Source organism: Mytilus trossulus, chromosome 6, assembly GCF_036588685.1.
Source record: "Mytilus trossulus isolate FHL-02 chromosome 6, PNRI_Mtr1.1.1.hap1, whole genome shotgun sequence".
Lineage (NCBI taxonomy): Eukaryota > Metazoa > Mollusca > Bivalvia > Mytilida > Mytilidae > Mytilus > Mytilus trossulus.
In genome coordinates this window covers 40,588,293-40,611,436 of record NC_086378.1, presented here as the reverse complement: position 1 = coordinate 40,611,436, position 23,144 = coordinate 40,588,293, and the positions used below count along the sequence as shown (strand labels likewise).

Genomic DNA, 23,144 nt, shown 5'->3' with positions numbered 1-23,144 from the left:
TAAGGTTCAAGAATTTTGTGATGTCAAAATTGATGAGGTCTTGGAAATAATGTCAATGAGTTGTTCAGGAATGGTATGAATGAGGAGCAATACTCTGAGTTAACTAAAGATGAAAACAATGCAAGACCTGAAAATTGTAAAGGTTTATCTATAGTAAGAATAAACCAACTCATGTGGAATGTAATTTCACCAGGAGCACAATCTGCTGATAAAAAATTACAATTTCTTGAAAGAACTATTGTAAAAGCAGCAACAATTCTAACAAAAACTGTCAACAAATGGCTATTGACAAAAACAACAATGCCAATGGTAACTCTTGTAGTGGAGAATACATTGACAAATGTAATGATGTATTGGCTTTGTTGGGCCATGCAAACCGCCAATTGAATATGACTAGAATGGATTTTTTAAAGCCAGAAATGATGGCAGAATATGTGCCTCTCTGCTCACACTCTGTTCCTTACACAAACAACCTTTTTGGAGATGATGTCTCTAAAGTTGCAAAGGACATTGAAGATTGCTCCAAAGTGGGAAACAAGTTGAAGTTTGGTAATGGCAGAGATAGAGGCAGAGGTTTCTTCAGAGGTGGTAGAGGAGGCCACAGAGGTGCTTTTAGCAGAGGTGGCTACCGTGGAGGAAGAGGTGGCTTCCTAGGAGGAAGAGGTTGAGGTTCCGGCCCTATTCCAAAAAACTCCTAGAGAGGAGGAAATCCACAGAAGTATAAGATACATCAAATGAAGTAAGTCATTGTTTTAAAGCTGGTGTATTGAAAACGTTTTCCAATGAATGGGAAAAAATTACCTCTGACAAATTTATTTTAGATATAGTAAGCCATTGTCATATAGAGTTCATAGATAATGTTGAACCTAAGCAAGACATTTTTAATGTCAAATCTGTCTTTAACTCAAAAGAAACCTAGTTAAAGAATGTAAATGGTTACTGCAGAGAAACTTAGCTAAGATTAGAGATGTAGCAAAAGTTATTGGACTTATAGTCTCCTCTTTTTCTGCAGTTGGATTCGGTAAATTGTTTTATTGTAACCTTGAAAAGGAAAAAAATATAGCTTTAAAAAACTCAAAAGGAGATTTTGAACAAAGCATGCTTATTTCTAATCAGATGAAAGGAGATTTAGAATGGAGGGTTGCTAATGTGTCTACTGAATTAAGACATATATGTCATGGCAGTCCACAAATTGTGATTCAGACAGATGCCTCATTATTAGGATGGGGTGGCATATTAAGTGATAATGAAATTGAAGGTAGATGGACAGATGAAGAATAAAAAAATCACATAAATTATTTAGAAATATTAGCTATATATTTTACATTAAAATCCTTTCTGCATCTGATCATAAATAAGCATGTGAAGGTTCTTACAGACTATACTACGGCAGTGGCCTACATATATGGGCGGCACAAAGTCCATAGATTGCAATACAATTTCAAGACGAATTATGTATTTTTGTAAAGATAATGACATCTGGTTAACATGCACTCATATAGCAGGCAAAGAAAATCTAGCAGACAAAAAAATCTAGAGAATTTGATGACAACTTAGAATGGAAATTGGAAAGGTCTGTTTTTGACCAATTATGTACTTTGTGGCAAAGGCCAGACATTGATATGTTTGCATCTAGATTAAACTTCCAATTACAAAATTACTGCTCTTGGAAGCTAGATCCATTATCTGCATTAATTGATGCATTTAGTATAAATTGGTCATATTTTCAGTTTGTCTATTTGTTTCCTCCTTTCAGTTTATTGAGCCGGTGTATTTTCAAAATCAGAGAAGACGGTGCAAGAGGAGAAGTAATAGCTCCTTTTTGGCAGACACAAACTTGGTTTCCGAGACTAATGCAGTTGTTAACAGACAATCCAATCGTTCTTCCAAAGAACAAAAAGATTTTGAATCTTCCTCACGATCCACAATCTGTTCATCCTTTACACAAGAAAATGAAACTAATTGCATGTCTAGTGTCAGGAGTAGCTTCAGAATCGACGAGTTTCTAAAGAAACAACCCACATACTCATGTCGTCTTGGAAATCAAGTACAAAGAAACAGTACCAAGTGTATATCAGAAAATGGTTCAAATATTGTAACAAAAAACAAATTAATTGCTTTCAAATTTTTGTAGGAACAGTGCTTGAATTTTTTACAACTTTATTTAAGGAAGGTAATTTAGGTTATAGTAGTTTAAATCTAGCTCGAGGAGCTCTTTCGTCTTTAGGACTTACTATTGACAGTATTCCAGTTGGACGTCATGCAATGGTTATAAGATACATGAAAGGAATTTTTAATCTTCGTCCACCCAGACCTAGATATGAATCTACATGGGACGTTAGTAAAGTACTTCATTTTTAGCTCACCTGGCCCAAAGAGCCAAGTGAGCTTTTTTCATCACTTGGCGTCCGTCGTCCGGCATTAACTTTTACAAAGATCTTCTCCTCTGAAACTACTGGGCCAAATTAATCCAAACTTGGCCACAATCATCATTGGGCTATCTAGTTTAAAAAATGTTTTCTGTAACCCGGCCAACTATCCAAGATGACCGCCATGGTTAAAAATAGAACATAGGGGTAAAATGCAGTTTTTGGCTTATAACTCAAAAACCAAAGCGTTTAGAGCAAATATGACGAGGTTAATAATTATGATGATAATTATGATGAAGGTGAAGAAAACCCCCATGATGATGGGGAAAATGTAGACAATGAAAGTGAACCACCTGCTAAGAAGCAGAACAAAGGTGATAATAGTTTTTCATCTATGTCTAAGAGATGTAAGGTTCAAGAACTTTGTGATGTCAGAATTGATGAGGTCTTGGCAAATAATGTCAATGAGTTGTTCAGGAATGGTATGAATGAGGAGCAATACTCTGAGTTAACTAAAGATGAAAACAATGCAAGACCTGAACATTGTGAAGGTTTATCTATAGTAAGAATAAGCCAACTCATGTGGAATGTAATTTCACCAGGAGCACAATCTGCTGATAAAAAATTACAATTTCTTGAAAGAACTATTGTAAAAGCAGCAACAATTCTAACAAAAACTGTCAACAAATGACTATTGACGAAAACAACAATGCCAATGGTAACTCTTGTAGTGGAGAATACATTGACAAATGTAATGATGTATTGGCTTTGTTGGGCCATGCAAACCGCCAATTGAATATGACTAGAATGGATTTTTTAAAGCCAGAAATGATGGCAGAATATGTGCCTCTCTGCTCACACTCTGTTCCTTACACAAACAACCTTTTTGGAGATGATGTCTCTAAAGTTGCAAAGGACATTGAAGATTGTTCCAAAGTGGGAAACAAGTTGAAGTTTGGTAATGGCAGAGGCTTCATCAGAGGTGGTAGAGGAGGCCACAGAGGTGCTTTTAGCAGAGGTGGCTATCGTGGAGGAAGAGTTGGCTTCCGAGGAGGAAGAGGTCGAGGTTCCGGCCTTATTCCAAAAAAACTCCCAGAGAGGAGGAAATCCACAGACAGTCCGGCGTTAACTTTTACAAAGATCTTCTTCTCTGAAACTACTGGGCCAAATTAATCCAAACTTGGCCACAATCATCATTTGGCTATCTAGTTTAAAAATGTGTTCTGTAAAATATTTTCATGGTATTTTGACCCCCCTACCATGGTATATTGAACCCCCTACTATAGACCTTAAATTTCAAAAACCCAAGCTATTTTAACTCCTTAACATAATTATAATACTCCAATCAGTAGTTTGTATGTATTTAACAAACTGGCAAAGATATTTTGAAAATTTTACGTAGCCATGGTATTTTGACCCCCTGCGGTATATTGAACCCCCTTCTATAGACCTTAATTTTCAAAAATTCAAGCTATTCTAACTCCTTAACATAGTAACAATACTCCAATTTGCAGGATGCATGTATTCAACATGCTGGAAAAGATATTTTAAAAAATTTACTTAGCCATGGTATTTTGACCCCCTGTGGTTTATTGAACCCCCTTCTATAGACCTTGATTTTCAAAAATTCAAGCTATTCTAACTTCTTAACATAGTAATAATACTTCAATAAGTTGTTTGTATGTATATAACATGCTGGAAAAGATATTTTGAAAATTTTACTTAGCCATGGTATTTTGACCCCCCCTGCGGTATATTCAATTAAAAAAATTCCAGCTATTCTTAATCCTTAACATAGTAATAATACTCCAATTTGCAGTTTGAATGCATTTTTAAAACATGCTTGAAAAGATATTTTGAAGAAGAAGAAAAATTTCATTGTATTTTGACCCCCCCCCCCCCCTTTCAATGGTATATTGAACCCCATCCTATAGACCTTTAATTTTAAAAATCCCAGTTTTTCTAACTCCTAAACATAGTTTTAATACTCCAATAAGTTGTTTGTTTGTATTTAACATGCTGGAAAAGATATTTTGAAAATTTTACTTAGCCATGTTATTGTACCATGGTATATTGAACCCCCTACTATACATCTAAAGACCTTTCATGTTAAAATATCTTGCTACTGTAACTCCTTTACATATTTATTATACTCCAATCAGTAGTTTGTATTTATTTTATTAGTTTGATAAAATCAAGTGAGCCATGGTAATTTGACCCCCTCCCCCTTTTTTACCATGGAGAATTCATTCTATATAAATATTTTAAATTTCAAAGAATTATAGTGTCCAAGCTACATGGTCTAGTTTTAATGCTTTAAGAAGTTTTTTGAATGAAATTTTGTTGGTTAAGACTTCAGAGCACTTATACCAAGCAAATATTTTTCTTTTAACCAATCATTGAAAATTGACCTCCCCTTCTTGTATAAATGATTTTTAATATTTGATTAGCTTTTATATAATGTTAAATGTTTTATTAATCATCTAAAATGAAAAAAACAGGGGGGTTCAATTTACCATGGGGGTTCAATTTTCCATACAGGGGGGGGGGGGTTCAATTTACCATGGGGGGGTTCAATTTACCATAGCGGTATTTTGACCCCGGGGTCATTTTACCATGGGGTTCAAAATACCATATGACACCGGCCAACTATCCAAGATGACCGCCATGGTTAAAAATAGAACATAGGGGTAAAATGCAGTTTTTGGCTTATAACTCAAAAACCAAAGCATTTAGAGCAAATCTGACAAGGTGTTAAATTGTTCAACAAGTCAACATCTATCTGCCCTGAAATTTTCAGATGAATCAGATAACCCATTGTTGGGTTGCTGCCCCTGAATTGGTAATTTTAAGGAAATTTTGCTGTTTTGTGTTATTATCTTGAATATTATTATAGATAGAGATAAACTGTAAACAGCAATAATGTTCAGCAAAGTATGATTTACAAATAAGTCAACATAACCGAACTGGTCAGTTGACCCCTTTAGGAGTTATTGCCCTTTTTTTTATCCATTTTTCGTAAATCTAAGTGATATTTTCAAAAATCTTCTCCTCTGAAACAACTGGGCCAAATTTAACCAAACTTGGCCATAACTATCATTGGGGTATCTGGGTTAAAAAATGTGTCCGGTGACCCGGCCATCCAACCAAGATGGCTGCCTTGACTAAAAATAGAACATAGGGGTAAAATGCAGTTTTTGGCTCCTAACTCAAAAACCAAAACATTTAGAGCAAATCTGTCATGGTATAATTGTTGATCAGGTCAACATTTATCTGCTCTAAAATTTTCAGATGAATAGGATAACCCGTTGTTGGGTTGCTGACCCTGAATTGTTAGTTTTTTAGGAAATTTTGCTGTTTTTGGTTATTATCTAGAATATAATTATAGATAGAGATAAACTTAAAACAGCAATAATGTTCAGTAAAGTAAGATTTACAAACACATCACCATTGCCAAAACACAATTTTGTCATGAATCCATCTGCTTCCTTTAATATTCACATAGACCAAGGTGAGCGACACAGGCTCTTTAGAGCCTCTAGTTTGTGTAGCCTATCACCAGTGAAATATTTAAAATTGAAAGATTTAACATTAAAACTTACGATGTTAATAGCTTTGACAAATGCAGCTCGAGCTCAATCAATTCATTTCATGAATGTTAATCATGTACATAAAGTGAAGGGAGAATTAATTCTTGTTTTGAATGAACTTGTTAAACAAAGCCGACCTGGTTATAAGGAGCCAACTGTAAATATAAAGGCTTACCCTCCAGATAGGAGACTTTGTGTATATACTGTGTATAAAGAATATATATTTCGTACCAAATTGTGAAGAGCGAAACATGAACCGTTACTTTTAAGTTATGTGAAACCACATCAGCCTGTTATAAGAGATACAATTTCTAGATGGATAAAAGTAGTAATGGCAAAAGCTAATATTGACACAACAATTTTCAAAGCTCACAGTGTTAGATCTGCATCAGTTTCTAAAGCAAAGATGAATGCAGTGCCTATTTCTCGTATCTTACAAAAAGCAGGATGGTCAGATGCAAAAACATTTGCAAAATTTTATAAAAAAAAGATTGAAAAAGAAATTCTTTCAGCTTTAATGTGTTGAAGAAGTAATCATAAGGTAAGACACTCTATATTTCTTATCTTAGTATTCAGTTTTATCATTATGGCTTTAAAGTCTCATTTGGTCCCGGAAGTGTTACAACGAAATAAAATTTAACAATTAAACGAGTCTTGCTTTGGTAAAAGGCGAAGTTTAATTGTAATTTTATGAGTTGTGTAAACACTGAAGGGATTAAATGCCACATCCTCCCTCCCTAGTTGTAGTTATTGTGGGTCATATGTATATATGTATTTCGTTGTTTGTCATATTGATAAAACTTTACTTTGAAGACTGAAGTTCACACATGCGCAGCACAATCTCATTTAATCCCTTCAGTATTTACACAACTCATAAAATTACAATGAAACTTCGCCTTTTACCAAGGCAAGACTCGTTTAATTGTTAAATTGTAATACATGGTTCAATACTGCAATGGAAAGCATGGGATTGAATTTAAGGGTTATTGCTCCAAGGGGGTTTCAAAATGTTGGGGGGGGATTTTTTGTTTAACATTTTTTGAAGGGCTTCCTTTTTTTTTTTTTTTTTTTAATTTTTCAAATTTCGAATTTTGAAAAGTTTCAAGAAGAAATCTTCAACTGCACAGTATTGTGCAATAGATTTGTCAGATCTTTGGCCACATTAATTTTGTGACAAAAACCTATATTATGTCAAAAATTTGATCACAATCCAAATTCAGACAGTCAAGTTTAAATATTGTGAACTAATTTGCCCCAACTGTTCAGGGTTGAACCACTGGGGTTGTATAAAGCTGTGTCCTGCGGAGCACCTAGTTGGTTTATATCTCTGAAACTGATGCATTTAGAGTTAATCTGACAGATGGCAAAAATGTTATCAGAGTTAGATATATTATGTTTTAAATAGTAATTATACCATCATGAAATATATAAGAAGAACATAACCCTTGTCATGCCAACAACTGGTTTAAGAATAAATGTGTTTAATTCCGATGCAAAGACCCTAATAAATAAGTATTAATGAATATTAATGCAATCGGTTACCAATGCTAGTGCCCAATTCATTTCTAAATTGCCAATGTGAATAACATGATAATCATATTACGGGTAACTGGAAATTTTAACATTTATAATTTATTCAATTCAAACTCTTGTGTGATAAGGAAGTTAATTTCTCATACTGGTACTGTTTAGACTCATCATACTTCACAGAACCAGTTTTTCCTTGCTCTTGCTGTATAATTTATCATCTTCTAGTAACAGTGCAAGCAGTCAAACCTGTAAAAAGTAAGTCTCCCTGATTTTAAAGGGATATAAATTTGGGTGGTGAATGGTGGTAAAGAAAAGTTGAAATTTTCAAAGCACTACTGAAGTTTACATGTTAACTTGTCCTTCATATATTTTGCTAGCCTTGGGCAACAGGACAAGTGTTACTGTTGAATAGTTATCAAAGGTACAAAGTTTTTTAAATATAATATGGCAGATGCGTGTTTGTTCTCATCAGTATGCACAGATCAAAATATTTAAAGGTGAAGAGCATTAACCCATAAATCCAAAAAGTTGTGCAAAATAAGCCTAAGGTAATCTATGCCTAGGATAATAAAATCCTTAGTATTTAGAATAATTCATACTTTTGCAAACATTAAGTTTATTAAAAAAAAATGATCATATATTTCATATTCATGTCAACACCAACATGGCATGGACCCAGTGTCGAACCCTGAGTCTGACTGAATATTCAGAATAAATAAAAGTATAAGTTCAATTCAATTTGACTGTGCAAATATCACAGTTTCAGTAAGAAAGAAGTTTTATTTAAAAGCTGTCATTTGGGTGAGCTGGCCAGTTTCAGTCAGAAAGAAGTTTTATTTAAAAGCTGTCATTTGGGTGAGCTGACCAGTTTTTTGGGTGAGTTGACACTTAAGCTTGTATTCAGACAAATATATGTTATTTAGACTCTAATAGAAATTTAATTTATTTTGCAGTATCAGAGAGAATATCTTAGAAATCTTACTGCAGGAATCAGAGTAAGTTATTTAAAAAAAAATCTATTTATTAAAAATTAAAAACCAATTGTTTCAACCAGAAAAAAAATCGATTTTGATACAAAAATATTAAAACTCCCCTTAAAATGTCAGTTCCAGTGTTAAAAGATAGCTCATTGTACGCTGATTTAAAAATATATGGTTTCTAGACATTTTTTAGCTCACCTGGCCCAAAGGGCCATATGAGCTTATGCCATCACTTGGCGTCCGTCGTCGTCCGTCGTCTGTCGTCGTAAACTATTTCAAGAATCTTCTCCTCTAAAACTACTGGGCCAAATACTTCCAAACTTTAACTGAATGTTCCTTAGGGTATATAGTTAATAAATTGTATCCGAAGTTTTGATCTATCAACAAACATGGTCGCCATTGCTAAAAATAGAACATAGGGGTCAAATGCAGTTTTTGGCTTATATCTCAAAAACGAAAGCATTTAGAGCAAATCTGACAAGGGCTAAAAATGTTCATTAGGTCAAGATCTATCAGCCCTGAAATTTTCAGATGAATCAAACAACCCATTGTTGGGTTGCTGCCACTTAATTGGTAATTTTAAGGAAATTTTTCAGTTTTTGGTCATTTTCTTGAATATTATTATAGATAAAGATAAACTGTAAACAGCAAAAATGATCAGCAAAGTAAGATCTACAAATAAGATAATATGACCAAAATTGTCAATTGACCCCTTAAGGGTTTATTTTCCTTTAATGACAATTTTTCACAATTTGTTCATTATATTTGCTAACTTTAAAAAATCTTCCCCTCTAAAACTACTCAACAAAATTCAACCAAACTTCAACTGAATGATCAGTAGGGTGTATACAAAAAAGTTTGTGTTTTATTTTCTATTTCGTCAAAAAACATTGCCGTCATGGCTAAAAATAGAACACAGGGTAAAATGCAGTTTTTGGCTTATATTTTAAAACCTCCAGCATTTAGAGCAAATAAGACAAGAAGTTAAAGTATTAAATAATTTAATTTTTTAGTCATATATTGCTTTCACGTTGGCGTCGTCTGTGTCGTCGTTATCGGCGTCGTCGGCGTCGTCCGAATACTTTAAGTTTTTGCACTATAACTTTAGTAAAAGTGAAATTTAAACTCAAGGTTTATGACCACAAAAGGAAGGTTGGGCTTGATTTTGAGAGTTTTGGGCCCATCATTTTAGGAATTAGGGGCCGAAAAGGGCCCAAATAAGCATTTTCTTGGTTTTCGCACTATAACTTTAGTTTAAGTAAATAGAAATCTATGGTATTTTGACACAAGGTTTATGACCACAAAAGACAGGTTGGGATCGATTTTGGGAGTTTTTGTTCTAATTGTTTAGGAATAAGGGGGCCAAAAAAGGGCCCAAATAAGCATTATTCTTGGTTTTCGCACCATAACTTTAGTATAAGTAAATAGAAATCTATGAAATTTAAACACAAGGTTTATGACCATAAAAGGAAGGTTGGGATTGATTTTGGGAGTTTTGGTCCCAACAGTTTGGAAATAAGGGGCCCAAAGAGTCCAAAAATTTCAACAAAAATTGAATAATTGGGGTTCTTTGATATGCCAAATCTAACTGTGTTAGTAAATTCTTAATTTTTGGTCCTGTTTTCAAATTGGTCTTCATTAAGGTCCAAAGGGTCCAAAATTAAACTAAGTTTGATTTTAACAAAAAATAAATTCTTGGGCTTCTTTGATATGCTGAATCTAAACATGTACTTAGATTTTTATACGCCTGTCGTCTTTTAGACGGGGCGTATTATGGTATACCGTTGTCCGTCTGTCCGTCCGTCTGTCCGTCCGTCCGTCGTCCACACTTCGGACAATTACTCAAAAACATTTTCACCAATTTCCATGAAACTTAAGTGAATTGTTAATATCTATTGATGTAAGCTCCCTTTCGTTTTTTTTTAATTTCAGATTTTAAGTTTTGGATTTATGGGGCTTTATTCATAAAAAAGGGGGGATTTTCAACACTTCGGACAATAACTCATAAAGGCTTTCACCAATGTCCATGAAACTTTGGTGAATTGTTTATATCTATTGATGTAAGCTCCCTTTCAATTTTTATAAATATCAGATTTTAAGTTTTGGATTTATGGGGCTTTATTCATAAAAAAAGGGGGATTTTTATCACTTCGGACAATAACTCTAAAAGGCTTTCACCAATGTCCATGAAACTTTGGTGAATTGTTTATATCTATTGATGTAAGCTCCCTTTCAATTTTTATAAATTTCAGATTTTACATTTCCTTGTTATGAATTTTTATGCTTAAAAAAGGGGGGATTTTTTACAATTTTGGGACAGTTTCTAGTTGATCATATAAATTCATTTAGAGTATAAAAGACAAGTTAAAAGAGCAACAGGCATATCATGCACCAAAGCGCAGCCCTTTATTAATTATGGGCAAAGTTTTCAAGTTGGTCCAAATTAGGATTCAAAATTATTATATTAAGTAATGTGCAATAGCAAGAAATTTTCAATTGCACAGTATTCAGCAATAGCAAGAAATCTTCAATTGTATAGTATTGTGCAATAGCAAGAAATTTTCAATTGCACAGTATTGTTCAATAGCAAAAAATCTTCAATTGACAGTATTGCACAATAGCAAGAAATATCAAATTGCACAATATTGTGCAATAGCAATCAATTTTCAATTGGAGTTGTCTTTCTTTGTCCAGAATATTTATTTGTGCAATAGGAAGATATTTTCAATATTCTTTGAAAATTTGAGTTATCTTTCTTTGTCCAGAATAGTAGTTGAATCAACGCATATCATTGTTTTATACAATGTATTTTCACTTTTACTACCAACTGATAAATTAAAACAATCTTTACCATTCAGTGATAACAAGTACTTTTTTTACATTTTAATATTAAATGATGTATTTAAACCAGCAGTTATTTTTGCAAACTCCATTAGAAATTTGAATTGAGATCAGTTTTGGAATAAGGGAAAGGGGGATGTGAAAACAAAATGTGTGTGTGTGTGTGTGGGGGGGGGGGGGGGGGGGTAAATTTTTCTCATTTCAGATTTCATAAAAAGAAAACTTCTTCAAACAATTTTATGAGAGGATTAATATTCAACATCATAGTGAATTGCTCAAAGGCAAACATTTTTTTAAAGTTCATTAGACCACATTCATTCTGTGTCAAAAACCTATGCTGTGTCAACTATTTAATCACAATCCAAATTTAGAGCTGAATCCAGCTTGAATGTTGTGTCCATACTTTTCCCAACCGTTCAGGGTTCAACCTCTGCAGTCGTATAAAGCTGTGCCCAGCTGAGCATCTGGTTGGTTATTATCTTTAATATTATTATAGATAGAGATAAACTGTAAACAGCAATAGTCTTCAGTACAGTAAGATTAACAAATAAGTCAACATGACCGAAATAGTCAGTTGACCCCTTTAGGCGTTATTGCCCTTTATAGTCAATTTTTAACCATTTTTCGTAAATCCTAGTTTTTTGACAAAAATCTTCTCCTCTGAAACTATTGACTGGGCCAAATAAATCCAAACTTTGCCATAATAATCTTTGGGATATCTACTTTCATAAAATTTGTAAATTTTCACTATCATTTTCCACTGAAACTACTGGGCCAAGTTCATTATAAATAGAGACACTTGTAAGCAGCAAGAATGTTCATTAAAGTAAGATGTACAAACACATCACCATCACCAAAACACAATTTTGTCATGAATCCATCTGCTTCCTTTGTTTAATATTCACATAGACCAAGGTGAGCGACACAGGCTCTTTAGAGCCTCTTGTTTGTTATTATCTTGCATATTATTATAGATAAAGATAAAGTGTAAACAGCAATAATGTACAGCAAAGTAAGACCTAAAAATTAGTGTTGTCAACGGTTAATCGGTTAACCGGTTAACCGTCCCAACGACCAAATACCGAATATACCAAAAACGCTAACCGGTTAACCGGACGTTTTTTTAAATACTAATAGATTTGATATAAATTTGTATTGAAATCATTAAATAATTATTTTTGCTTTAAAAATTTTCGCCGTGGTAATTAATTTGACGGATCAATTGTCCAGTATGTTGATTGCTATTGTTAATCCAAAAATATAAAATTAATGAGAACTTGTCTCTCAGCTCGGGGCAAGATCTTAAGGAAACATAATAAGTTACATGTTGTTTTAACAGTAACTTTAAATAAGTAATACAATTAAATTTTACTATTTATTTTTAGGGCGCAAGTTCCATATCAGGAAAGTCGCCTCCCAAAACATCAATATAATAATAATTTTACTATTTACTTCATTTCATTTTTGATCCAATACTGTGTAGACCTACATCTGAATGTGCAATCTACGTCGTGTAAGTCTTTGGCATACTTTAAACGAAATGCGAACTCAAAAGCTGTAAAAAGCAAACCAACGTGAATGTTATCAATGTATACTTGATGGTAAGAGTATCAGGATTAATAAATTCAAACATAAACGCTCCGCATTATTATCGGAAACAACAAGAGAAAATAAAAGAATGATCGGTTTCAGACATATTCAATTCTACCATATCAAGAAGTTTTTTTTATTCAATCTGAAGTAAGTACAAACCACAGTTGATACCGTGTATTTAATTATCAAAAGTCAAACGTCGACAGGAATCTTAGAGACAAGCCTTATAATACCAAAGGACAAACTTAAATTCATCGTGTAAACATTGACACTTATACTAAATCTTCTTATACCTATGTATGTATGTGTAGGGTACTATTGATAGTTTGAGGTCTTCAAACATCAAATTAAACTCTGGTTAACCGGTTAATCGGTCGAACGATTATCCGACTAACCGGTTAGGCAGAAATGTACGATTTGACAACACTACTGAAAATAAGTCAACATGACCAAAATGGTTAATTGACCCCCTAAGGAGTTATTGCCCTTTATAGTCAATAATTAACAATTTTGAAATTTGTAAATTTTCACTATCATTTTCCACTGAAACTAACTGGGCCAAGTTCATTATAGATAGAGATAATTGTAAGCAGCAAGAATATTTAGTAAAGTAACATCTTCAAACACATCACTATCACCAAAACACAATTTTGTTATGAATCCATCTGTGTCCTTTGTTAAATAATCACATAGACCAAGGTGAGCGACACAGGCTCTTTAGAGCCTATAGTTTGTTCTTATGTTGTACTGTTATACCACTGTCCCAGCTTAGGGGAGGGTTTGGATCTCACTAACATGTTTAACCTTGCCACATTATTTATGTATGTGCCTGTCCCAAGTCAGGAGCCTGTAATTCAGTGGTTGTCGCTTGTTTATGTGTTACATATTTGTTTTTCGTTCATTTTTTTTTAGCTCACCTGGCCTGAAAGGCCAAGTGAGCTTTTCTCATCACTTGGCATCCTTCGTCCCTCGTCCTCGTCCGTCACTTTTACAAAAATCTTCCTCTCTGAAACTACTGGGCCAAATTACACCAAACTTGGCCACAATCATTATTGGGGTATCTAGTTTATTAAAATGTGTCTGGTGACCTGGCCAACCTACCAAGATGGCCGCCATGGATAAAAATAGAACATAGTGGTAAAATGCAGTGGCTTATAACTCAAAAACCAAAGCATTTAGAGCAAATCTGATATGGGGTAAAATTGTTTTTAGGGTCAATTTCTATCTGACCTGAAATTTTCAGATGAATCAGAGAATCTGTTCTTGGGTTGCTGCCCCTGAATTGGTAATTTTAAGGATATTTTACTGTTTTTGGTTATCTTGAATATTTTTAGCTCACCTAGCCTAAAAGGCCAAGTGAGCTTTTCCCATCACTTTGCATCCGGAGTTGTCCTGCCTCGTCCTGCGTCGTTAACTTTTACAAAAATCATCTCCTCTGAAACTACTGGGCCAAATTAATCCAAACTTGGCCATAATCATCTTTGGGGTATCTACTTCAAATGTGTCCAGTGAACTAGTCATTGGACCAAGATGGCCGCCACAGCTAAATATAGAACATAGGGGTAAAATGCAGTTTTTGGCTTGTAACTCAAAAACCAAAGCATTAAGATCAAATCTGACATGAAGTAAAATTGTTTATCAGGTCATGCCCTGAAAATTTCAGATGAATGCAACAACCCATTGTTGGGTTGCTGCCCCTGAATTGGCAATTTTAAAGGAAATTTTGCTTTTTTGGGTTATTATCTTAAATATTATTATAGATAGAGATAAACTGTAAACAGCACAGCAACAATGTTCAGCAAAGTCAGATTTACAAATAAGTCAACATTTGGAAATGGTCAATTGACCTCCTAAGGAGTTATTGTCCTTTATAGTAAATTTTTAACAATTTTCATAAAATGTGTAAATGTTAACTAACATTTTCCGCTGAAACTACTGGGCCAAGTTTATCATAGAGATACTTGTAAGCAGCAAAGGGAGGTAGATTTTTTTAGGGGGGGGGGGGGGGGGGTACAATTCTTGTGTTTATTTTTATGCATTTTTAAGAACTGCTATATTTCTTAAGCAAATTTACTTAAGTCATGAATTGTCAATATGGCAGCTATATTTGGAGAAAAGATTGATTTTAATCTGACCTTGACCTTATTTCATGTTTCTGTTAATCAGACATTATAGGCTAAAGGTTAACTTTTTTAGCTCACCTGGCCCAACAGATAGAGATAAACTGTAAACAGAAATAATGTTCAGCAAAATAAGATCTACAGATAAGTCATCATGACCAAAATGGTCAGTTGAATCCTTAAGGAGTTATTGCCCTTTATAGTCATTTTTTAACAATTTTCATTAATTTGTTAAGTTTTTACAAAATATTTTTCCTCTGTAACTAAAGGACCAAGTTCATTACAGATAGAGAAAATTGTAAGTAGCAAGAATGTTCAGTAAAATAAGATCTACAAACACATCACCATCACCAAAACACAATTTTGTCATGAATCCATCTGTGTTCTTTGTTAAATATGCACATAGACCAAGGTGAGCAACACAGGCTCTTAAGAGCCTCTAGTTTCAATGTTACAGTGTGTGGCAAGTGAAATGTGTACATGCTTGTCTATCAGGGTTAATCTGACCTTTTTATATTGATCATCGATAATGTTTAGTTAATGTGATACTTGTAGTATTAAAAAGCTCACATATAACACATTTTGAACACAAATTCAATTATGACAAACAAAGCAGGCAAGATATATAAGCATTTGCACTCTTGATATATTTGGGAAAAGCATGTGTATAAACTGTACTATACAAATACAAAATGACTGTTTCAGAAAGAATGTCAGGAATGCAATTGCACAGGTTGTTGCAACTGTTGCAAAACATGATTTACCCAAGAACCAATGGCCACAACTTTTCCAGTTTCTAACAGCTTATACAAAAAGTCAGAATCCAGTAGAAAGGGAGGTAAAAATAAATCTATAATAGTTATTGCATGTAAAAGAGGGACGAAAGATACTAGAGGGACAGTCAAACTCATAAATTGAAAATAAACTGACAACGCCTTGCTAAAAATAAAAGAAGACAAACAGACAAACAATAGAACACATGACACAACATAGAAAACTAAAGACTAAAAGAATAAGCAACACGAACTCCACCAAAAACTAGGGGTGATCTCAGGTGCTCCTGAATGGTAAGCAAATCCTGCTCCACATATAAGCTGTTCATTCTGATATTAATGTATTATATGCCAGTGCATTCTTTTCAGTTTTTAAATGTTGACAATTGCATTAGCCAAAGCTAATGAATAGAATTTTTTACTCCTTGGTTAACAGTTATAGTGATTGATGAAGCTTTAGGATCTAGTATATATATATATATATATCATAAACTTTGTGCCATTTCCTTTTAAACTTGTCTTCCATTATCCTTTGGGCGAGGTCCAGCTTTTGTCATCATTTGTCCATCCTTGATTGTCCATAAACTCGTCTTGTAATGTCTCATCTGAAACTGCTAAATTAATTGAAAGTTTCTTATTCATGTAATGGTTCAAGATCAGGTTCTGAAAGTATGAAAAGTGAAAAAATTGTGGTTATCAAAGAATGCAAAAAATTTTTTTTTTCTACTAGGTCAATTTCACAACTTATTATTATTTTATACAATCGAAAATACCTCCTTATTTCAAAGACCAGTCTGTACCAATAATTTCTTATACCGATACCAAACCTATTGCAACTAAAATTTTCAATTACAAACGCGTTTTGCAGGATCTCGATATTGATGACTTCAAGTCTAAACCTCCTGATTGCACTTGTGCTAGTACCCAATTCACATATAATCCTGCTGGCCACGTTATTACCGGTGACCTTAACATTGTTAATAACACTTCTCTACGAAACGTGTTATCGAAAGGTCCGAAATATCGTGAGCCATCAATTGGAAATACAACTTTAAAATTTTGATGGATTCAGTCGAGGATTATGCCAGGCAATGGGCTAAGCGCGAGAAGGAAGACGTGACACTCTATCCAAATGGATTAAGGCAGTGAGGTCATTAATACAAATCAGAATACAATTAAGAAACTGAATGGGTCCATCAATGCCTATGCTACGTCAATCTTCAGAGATCCAAATGTTGCTAAACACCTATCTGACCTCCATGATAAATATGTTGTTGTCCCCGCATACAAAGCCCCAAATAACATCGTTTTTGTTTGTAAAAGTCATTACATTAATTGCTTGATAAACGAATTAGGTATAGACAATTCACTTGGAAACCCAACATATACCCTCACGACACTTACCAAAGAGGAAATCCTGGATAATCATAGGTCTGTTCTTTGTTCCTTTGGTATTTCAACCAAAGATGAAGAACTGGATCTTCCATCACTGTATTGGATACCTAAACTACATAAGTGTCCTTACAAACAACGGTATATAGCTGGGTCTTCCAAGTGCTCCACGAAACCCCTTTCTAAATTATTAACATCCATTTTATCAGCAATCAAAGACGGGCTTCAAAGTTATTGTGAAACTGCCTATTCTAGAGGTGGCGTGAATCAGATGTGGATACTTAAAAATTCCAAAGATCTTTTAGAGTACATACAATCTAACTCTCTTTAATCTTGTAACAGTATTAAAACATTTGACTTTTCTACTCTTTACACAAGTATTCCAAATTCCAAACTAAAAGACAAATTAAAAGAGTTGGTATTACTTTGCTTCATTAAAAAGAAGGGTCAACGTAGATACAAGTATCTTGTCTTAGGGAGGGATAAATCCTACTTTGTAAAGAATCATTCTGATTCAAACAAAAAATTCTCTGAAACCGATATTATTAAGATGCTTGATTTTTTGATTGACAACATATTTGTTACGTTCGGAGGACGTGTTTTTCAACAGACTGTCGGCATCCCAATGGGAACAAACTGTGCCCCTCTACTTGCTGACTTGTTTCTTTATTATTATGAGGCTGACTTCATGCAAGAACTTCTTAGGAAGAAAGATAAGAAGTTAGCAATATCCTTTAACTCTACTTTCCGCTATATAGATGACGTTCTTTCACTAAACAATTCAAAATTCGGTGACTATGTGGATCGCATCTATCCCATCGAATTGGAGATAAAGGATACTACAGATACAGTTAAGTCGGCTTCATATCTTGATTTACATCTAGATATTGACAATGAGGGTCGGTTGAAGACAAAACTTTACGACAAAAGAGATGATTTCAGCTTTCCAATTGTGAACTTTCCATTTCTAAGTAGCAACATTCCAGCAGCACCTGCATACGGGGTATAAATCTCCCAATTGATACGATATTCCCGTGCTTGCATTTCCTATCATGATTTTCTTGATAGAGGGTTACTGCTCACAAGGAAGCTATTAAACCAAGAGTTCCAAATGGTGAAGTTGAAATCATCCCTTCCTAAATTTTACGGACGCCATCACGAGTTGGTTGACCGTTATGGAATAACCGTTTCACAATTGATATCGGATATGTTCCTTACGTCGTAACTACAATCCCCTTCCCTTTCATGAATTTGACCTACCGAATTAGACTATTTACCATATTTGTAATCACATAAGCAACACGACGGGTGCCGCATGTGGAGCAGGATCTGCTTACCCTTCCTGAGCACCTGAGATCACTCCTAGTTTTTGTTGGGGTTCGTGTTGTTAATTCTTTAGTTTTCTATGTTGTGTCATGTGTACTATTGTTTTCTGTTTGTCTTTTTCATTTTTAGCCATGGCGTTGTCAGTTTGTTTTAGATTTACGAGTTTGACTGTCCCTTTAGTATCTTTCGTCCCTCTTTTATTACTGTTTTCGATGTAGGCCTAAGTTCTTTTATTACCTATTCTAAGAGATTTGAAAAAATAAATATTAAGGGATGTGGGGTCAAATTTAAGATAAAAGAATGGAATTGTTTGAGTCGACAAAAAAATGAAAATAAAAGTGGTTTAAACCCTTATTATTGTTTTTTTTTCATTAACATTTATTCCTTTCTTGCAGTTATTTTCTTGTGTTTATATTTTTCATTAGCACTTGGTTGATCACAATGAATTCCTTGTTTTATGAGTTTTTACCCTTATTCATAATTGATATTGTTGGTTACCTTAAGCATCCAGTGGCAGATATTTCATGCATGTTTAAAGCTGAGAAACTCTGTCCTCTGTTTTGGCTGATGTCCCTCCGGTCTTGTTATACGACTGCAAAATTTGATATTTTTTTAAGTCGTATATTGCTACCATGTTGGCGTCGTCGTCTGCGTCGTCGTCGTCCGAATATTTTTAGTTTTCGCACTCTAACTTTAGTAAAAGTGAATAGAAATCAATGAAATTTTAACACAAGGTTTATGACCACTATAGGAAGGTTGGTATTGATTTTGGGAGTTTTGGTCCCAACAGTTTGGAAATAAGGGGCCCAAAGGGTCCAAAACTAAACTTTGTTTGATTTCATCAAAAATGGAATAATTGGGGTTCTTTGATATGCCGAATCTAACTGTGTTTTCTAACTAGGAATTAGGGGCCAAAAAGGGCCCAAATAAGCATTTTCTTGGTTTTCGCACAGTAACTTTAGTTAAGGTAAATGGAAATCTTTGAAATTTTGACACAAGGTTTATGACCACAAAAGGCAGGTTGGGATTGAGTTTTTTTTTTAACGGTTTAGGAATAAGGGGCCAAAAAAGGGCCCAAATAAGCATTATTCTTGTTTTTTTCACAATAACTAGTATAAATGAATAGAAATCAATGAAATTTAGACACAAGGTTTATGAACACAAAAGGAAGGTTGGGATTGATTTTGGGAGTTGAGATCCCAACAGTTTAGGAATTAGGGTCCAAATTCACAGTCTTGAATCACAATCCAAATTTAGAGCTGAATCCAGCTTGAATGTTGTGTCCATACTTTCCCCAACCGTTCAGGGTTCAACCTCTGCAGTCGTATAAAGCTGCGCCCTGCGGAGCATCTGGTTAGCTTCTAACCTGTAAAATTTTTGCTAGATAATTGTAGAACTTATATCATAGGTTTATATCACCAATGTCTTAGACAATTTCGAAAGTCTGTGCTCATCCTTTTTAACCGTGTTTTAGGAAAAATCGGTTATTAATGTGGGGATGTAAGGAGGGTGGTTGACTGCCAAAGAAGAAAACACTTTGATGAAATCTTTTCAAATTTAGATAAATTATTTCCTGTCACTAAATGGAGATCAATTCCATTTTCATGACTTTAGCTTTTGTCATTGTCAAGTTGTAGACCGTTAAATAGTGAAAAGTGATCCATTGAGAATTGTCCAAGCAAAAGCTTGATAATGCTTTGACAAAATCTTTTCATATTAAGATATGTAGTTTCCTGTTTCTTATAATTTTCGCTTTTGTCATTGTTGAGATGTAAGACCTTTAAGGTTGCATTTCTGTAAATATTGACAATGCAATTTCCCATAGGAACTCCTTTTACAGCTAAAACTGTGCCACTTTTACTATGAAGTCTGAAATCCTAAAATTGAAAGTTCATATGCACCACAATTTTTTTCAAAGGTCAAAATATAGGGCTGTGCGGCATATTTTCAACGTTTATATGCTCTGAACTTTTTAGAGTTTAAACTAACACTAATTTTCTTAACTACCTCGAATGAAAGGTTACCACAGATTTCAATGTAAACAATATGCTTATGTATATGTACTGGTAACATTTCCAAGTTATGTCTCTGTGAGATGGAAAACAGAGAGCACAACTGGGATACAGTATGTAAACAAAATTAATTTTCTATGAATATTCAAGATCTCCCCAAAAGAGGTGTGTTTTGAGAAACAGCTGTATTTACAAAGTGCAAGCTATACAAACATTTATTCAAATAGAAAACTCTCTAAAATCAATTTTTCTCACATTAATACTCATTTATCAGAATTATAGCCTTAAAGAAATCACTGTGTATACTCTTAAGTTTTTCTTTTCTGTACATTTTATGCCCCTCCCCTTCTTCAATTTTTTAAAGAATTTGAAAACAAGATTTTAATTATTGCCAGCTTACCCTATTTGCATATTTTCTGATAAAAAAGGCCTAGAACCTGTTTAAAACTGTTTTGATATCATATTGAAAGCATATCAGAATACTATAAATGTAATGTTTAGCATTCAATCATTACAACATTCAAGATTATATAAAGTATCCAATCCAGCCTCTGTCTCCAGTCCACATCTTATTGTATGCCTATTTGTCAATTAAAGTACACATTGTCAGCCTTAAATGGTCAATTTAGAATTCATGTCACAACAGTATCATCTGTAACCATATATCTGACACAATTAAGCTAATATATATACTAGAAGTGTTCAAACAAAGCCATATTTGCAATATTTGTATGTCTGCAGATACCAGTCTGAGATGTAAATTCACTTAAAATGTTATAGAGATGACTGCAAACATCTGATTTTTGCATAACTTCCAAGCATAGATATTGTTTTCTATATCAAGAACTTTAAAATCATAAAATCAAAGCATTTACAAGTAAAATTATTTGTTTTATGACCCACGGGGTAGGCAATTTCTATGTTTTTTACCCCTGGTGCCTCAAATTTCCTAAATAATTCTGCTGTTTCTAGCAATTTAGAATATTTAGTACATATTCAGGATAGAAAACACTATTGTAAGTTTTGTTGAGATATTTTTGTTTTTCTAGCTTGTATTTATTATGCCGTGGTGACAAAAAAGCAGATTTAGGTGTTGAGGCTTACTTTTAGGTTATCGAAAGGACACAAACACCCCTTAAAAAATATTCAGGAAGGATCTATGAGCTTCAATGACTGTGAAGAGTAAATATAAGCACTTTTTAACAATTTAACTTACAAATATGCAAATATTATGAATTAATTTTGTATCCAGGACTTTAAGTAGACTATACATGCTAAACTTTGAATTTATGCTGAGTCATCATATTTAAGGCCCAGGATTCTATCAATCTTCATTTTAAAAATATTTATAAAACTTCATATTTGTGTGAATTTGTTTAAAATCTGTAAAATAAAGCAAATTTGTTAAAATTCTGAATGTTCCCCTTTTTCACTCTATATAGGTTGCATTTCTGTAAATATTGACAATGCAATTTCCCATAGGAACTCCTTTTACGGCTAAAACTGTGCCACTTTTTCTATGAAGTTTTGAAAAAAAATCTTATCCTAGAATTGAAAGTTCATATGCACCACAACTTTTTTCAAAGCTCAAAATATAGGACTGTGAGGCATATTTTCAACATTTATATGATCTGCACTTCTCAGAGTTTAAACTAACACTAATTTTCTTAACTATACCCCTACCTCGAATGAAAGGTTGCCACAGATTTCAATGTAAACAATATGCACATGTATATTTACTGGTAACATTCCCAAGGTATGTCTCTGTGAGATGAAAAACTCGAGAGCATAACTGGGTACCAGTATGTAAACAAAATTAATTTTCTATGAATTTTTAGATCTCCCAAAAAGAGGCGTGTTTTGAGAAACAGCTGTATTTACAAAGTGCAAACTTAAGTCTGTACAGGAGTGATTGCTCATAAATGAGGATTTCTCTACCCTTTATGTATTTTGAGCAAAAACTAGAGAAGATAGAGAGAAACTAAACAAATCAAATGATCTTTAATGCTAGATCAGCAAATTGAAAACTGAGTATTTTGCCATGAATTCTAATCTTGCTTGCAATGTTGGAGAGTGTCCTATGTTAATTATGCACATAGACCAAGGTGAGATCCAAAGGCTTTGGAGAGCCGCTAGTTTTCTTTGATCAATGATAATGTAAGCTTCTGTAAAATGTGCACTCTAGTATTGGGTGTAATTTAAATAAGACTGCAATGTAGGCTTCTTAGAACTTATATCTAGTTCATAACCCTTAATAAAGTCAAATATTTAGAAAGTTTCATTGGACTTTCAGATTATGAATGATCCACAAGCATAATTGGAAGTCACATCTGGTCTGAACATATTTGTTAAACTTTTAAAATGATATAAGTATCATATACCATGTATACTTTGTGTTTAAATAAACTAAGTGAATAATTGGAGGTTACTTTTTTTTACAGACAGGAATGTATTTGTTATACACGGTGTCATCATCTGCTGCAGAACAACTAAAGCCTCATCTTGTGTCTCTTCTGCAGCTACTGTCAGAAGTTATATCTGATAATGAAAACCAGTTTGTACCATACTATGTGGTCAGGTAAGTTAGTTTTTATATGACAATAAACAATTTTTTGGGA

General features: G+C 33.7%; 1 protein-coding gene across 2 annotated transcripts in view; it reads left to right on the top strand.

The window, feature by feature from the left end:
- Positions 1–23,144, top strand: part of LOC134721346 (importin-4-like) — a 338,068-nt gene that overhangs the window by 72,770 nt on the left and 242,154 nt on the right. For both annotated transcript variants that reach the window (XM_063584285.1, XM_063584286.1), the window contains exons 4-6: positions 8,443–8,484; positions 15,729–15,861; positions 22,968–23,104. In XM_063584285.1, coding sequence (XP_063440355.1) covers positions 8,443–8,484; positions 15,729–15,861; positions 22,968–23,104 — 312 coding nt within the window. The remainder of the gene's footprint in view (positions 1–8,442; positions 8,485–15,728; positions 15,862–22,967; positions 23,105–23,144) is intronic.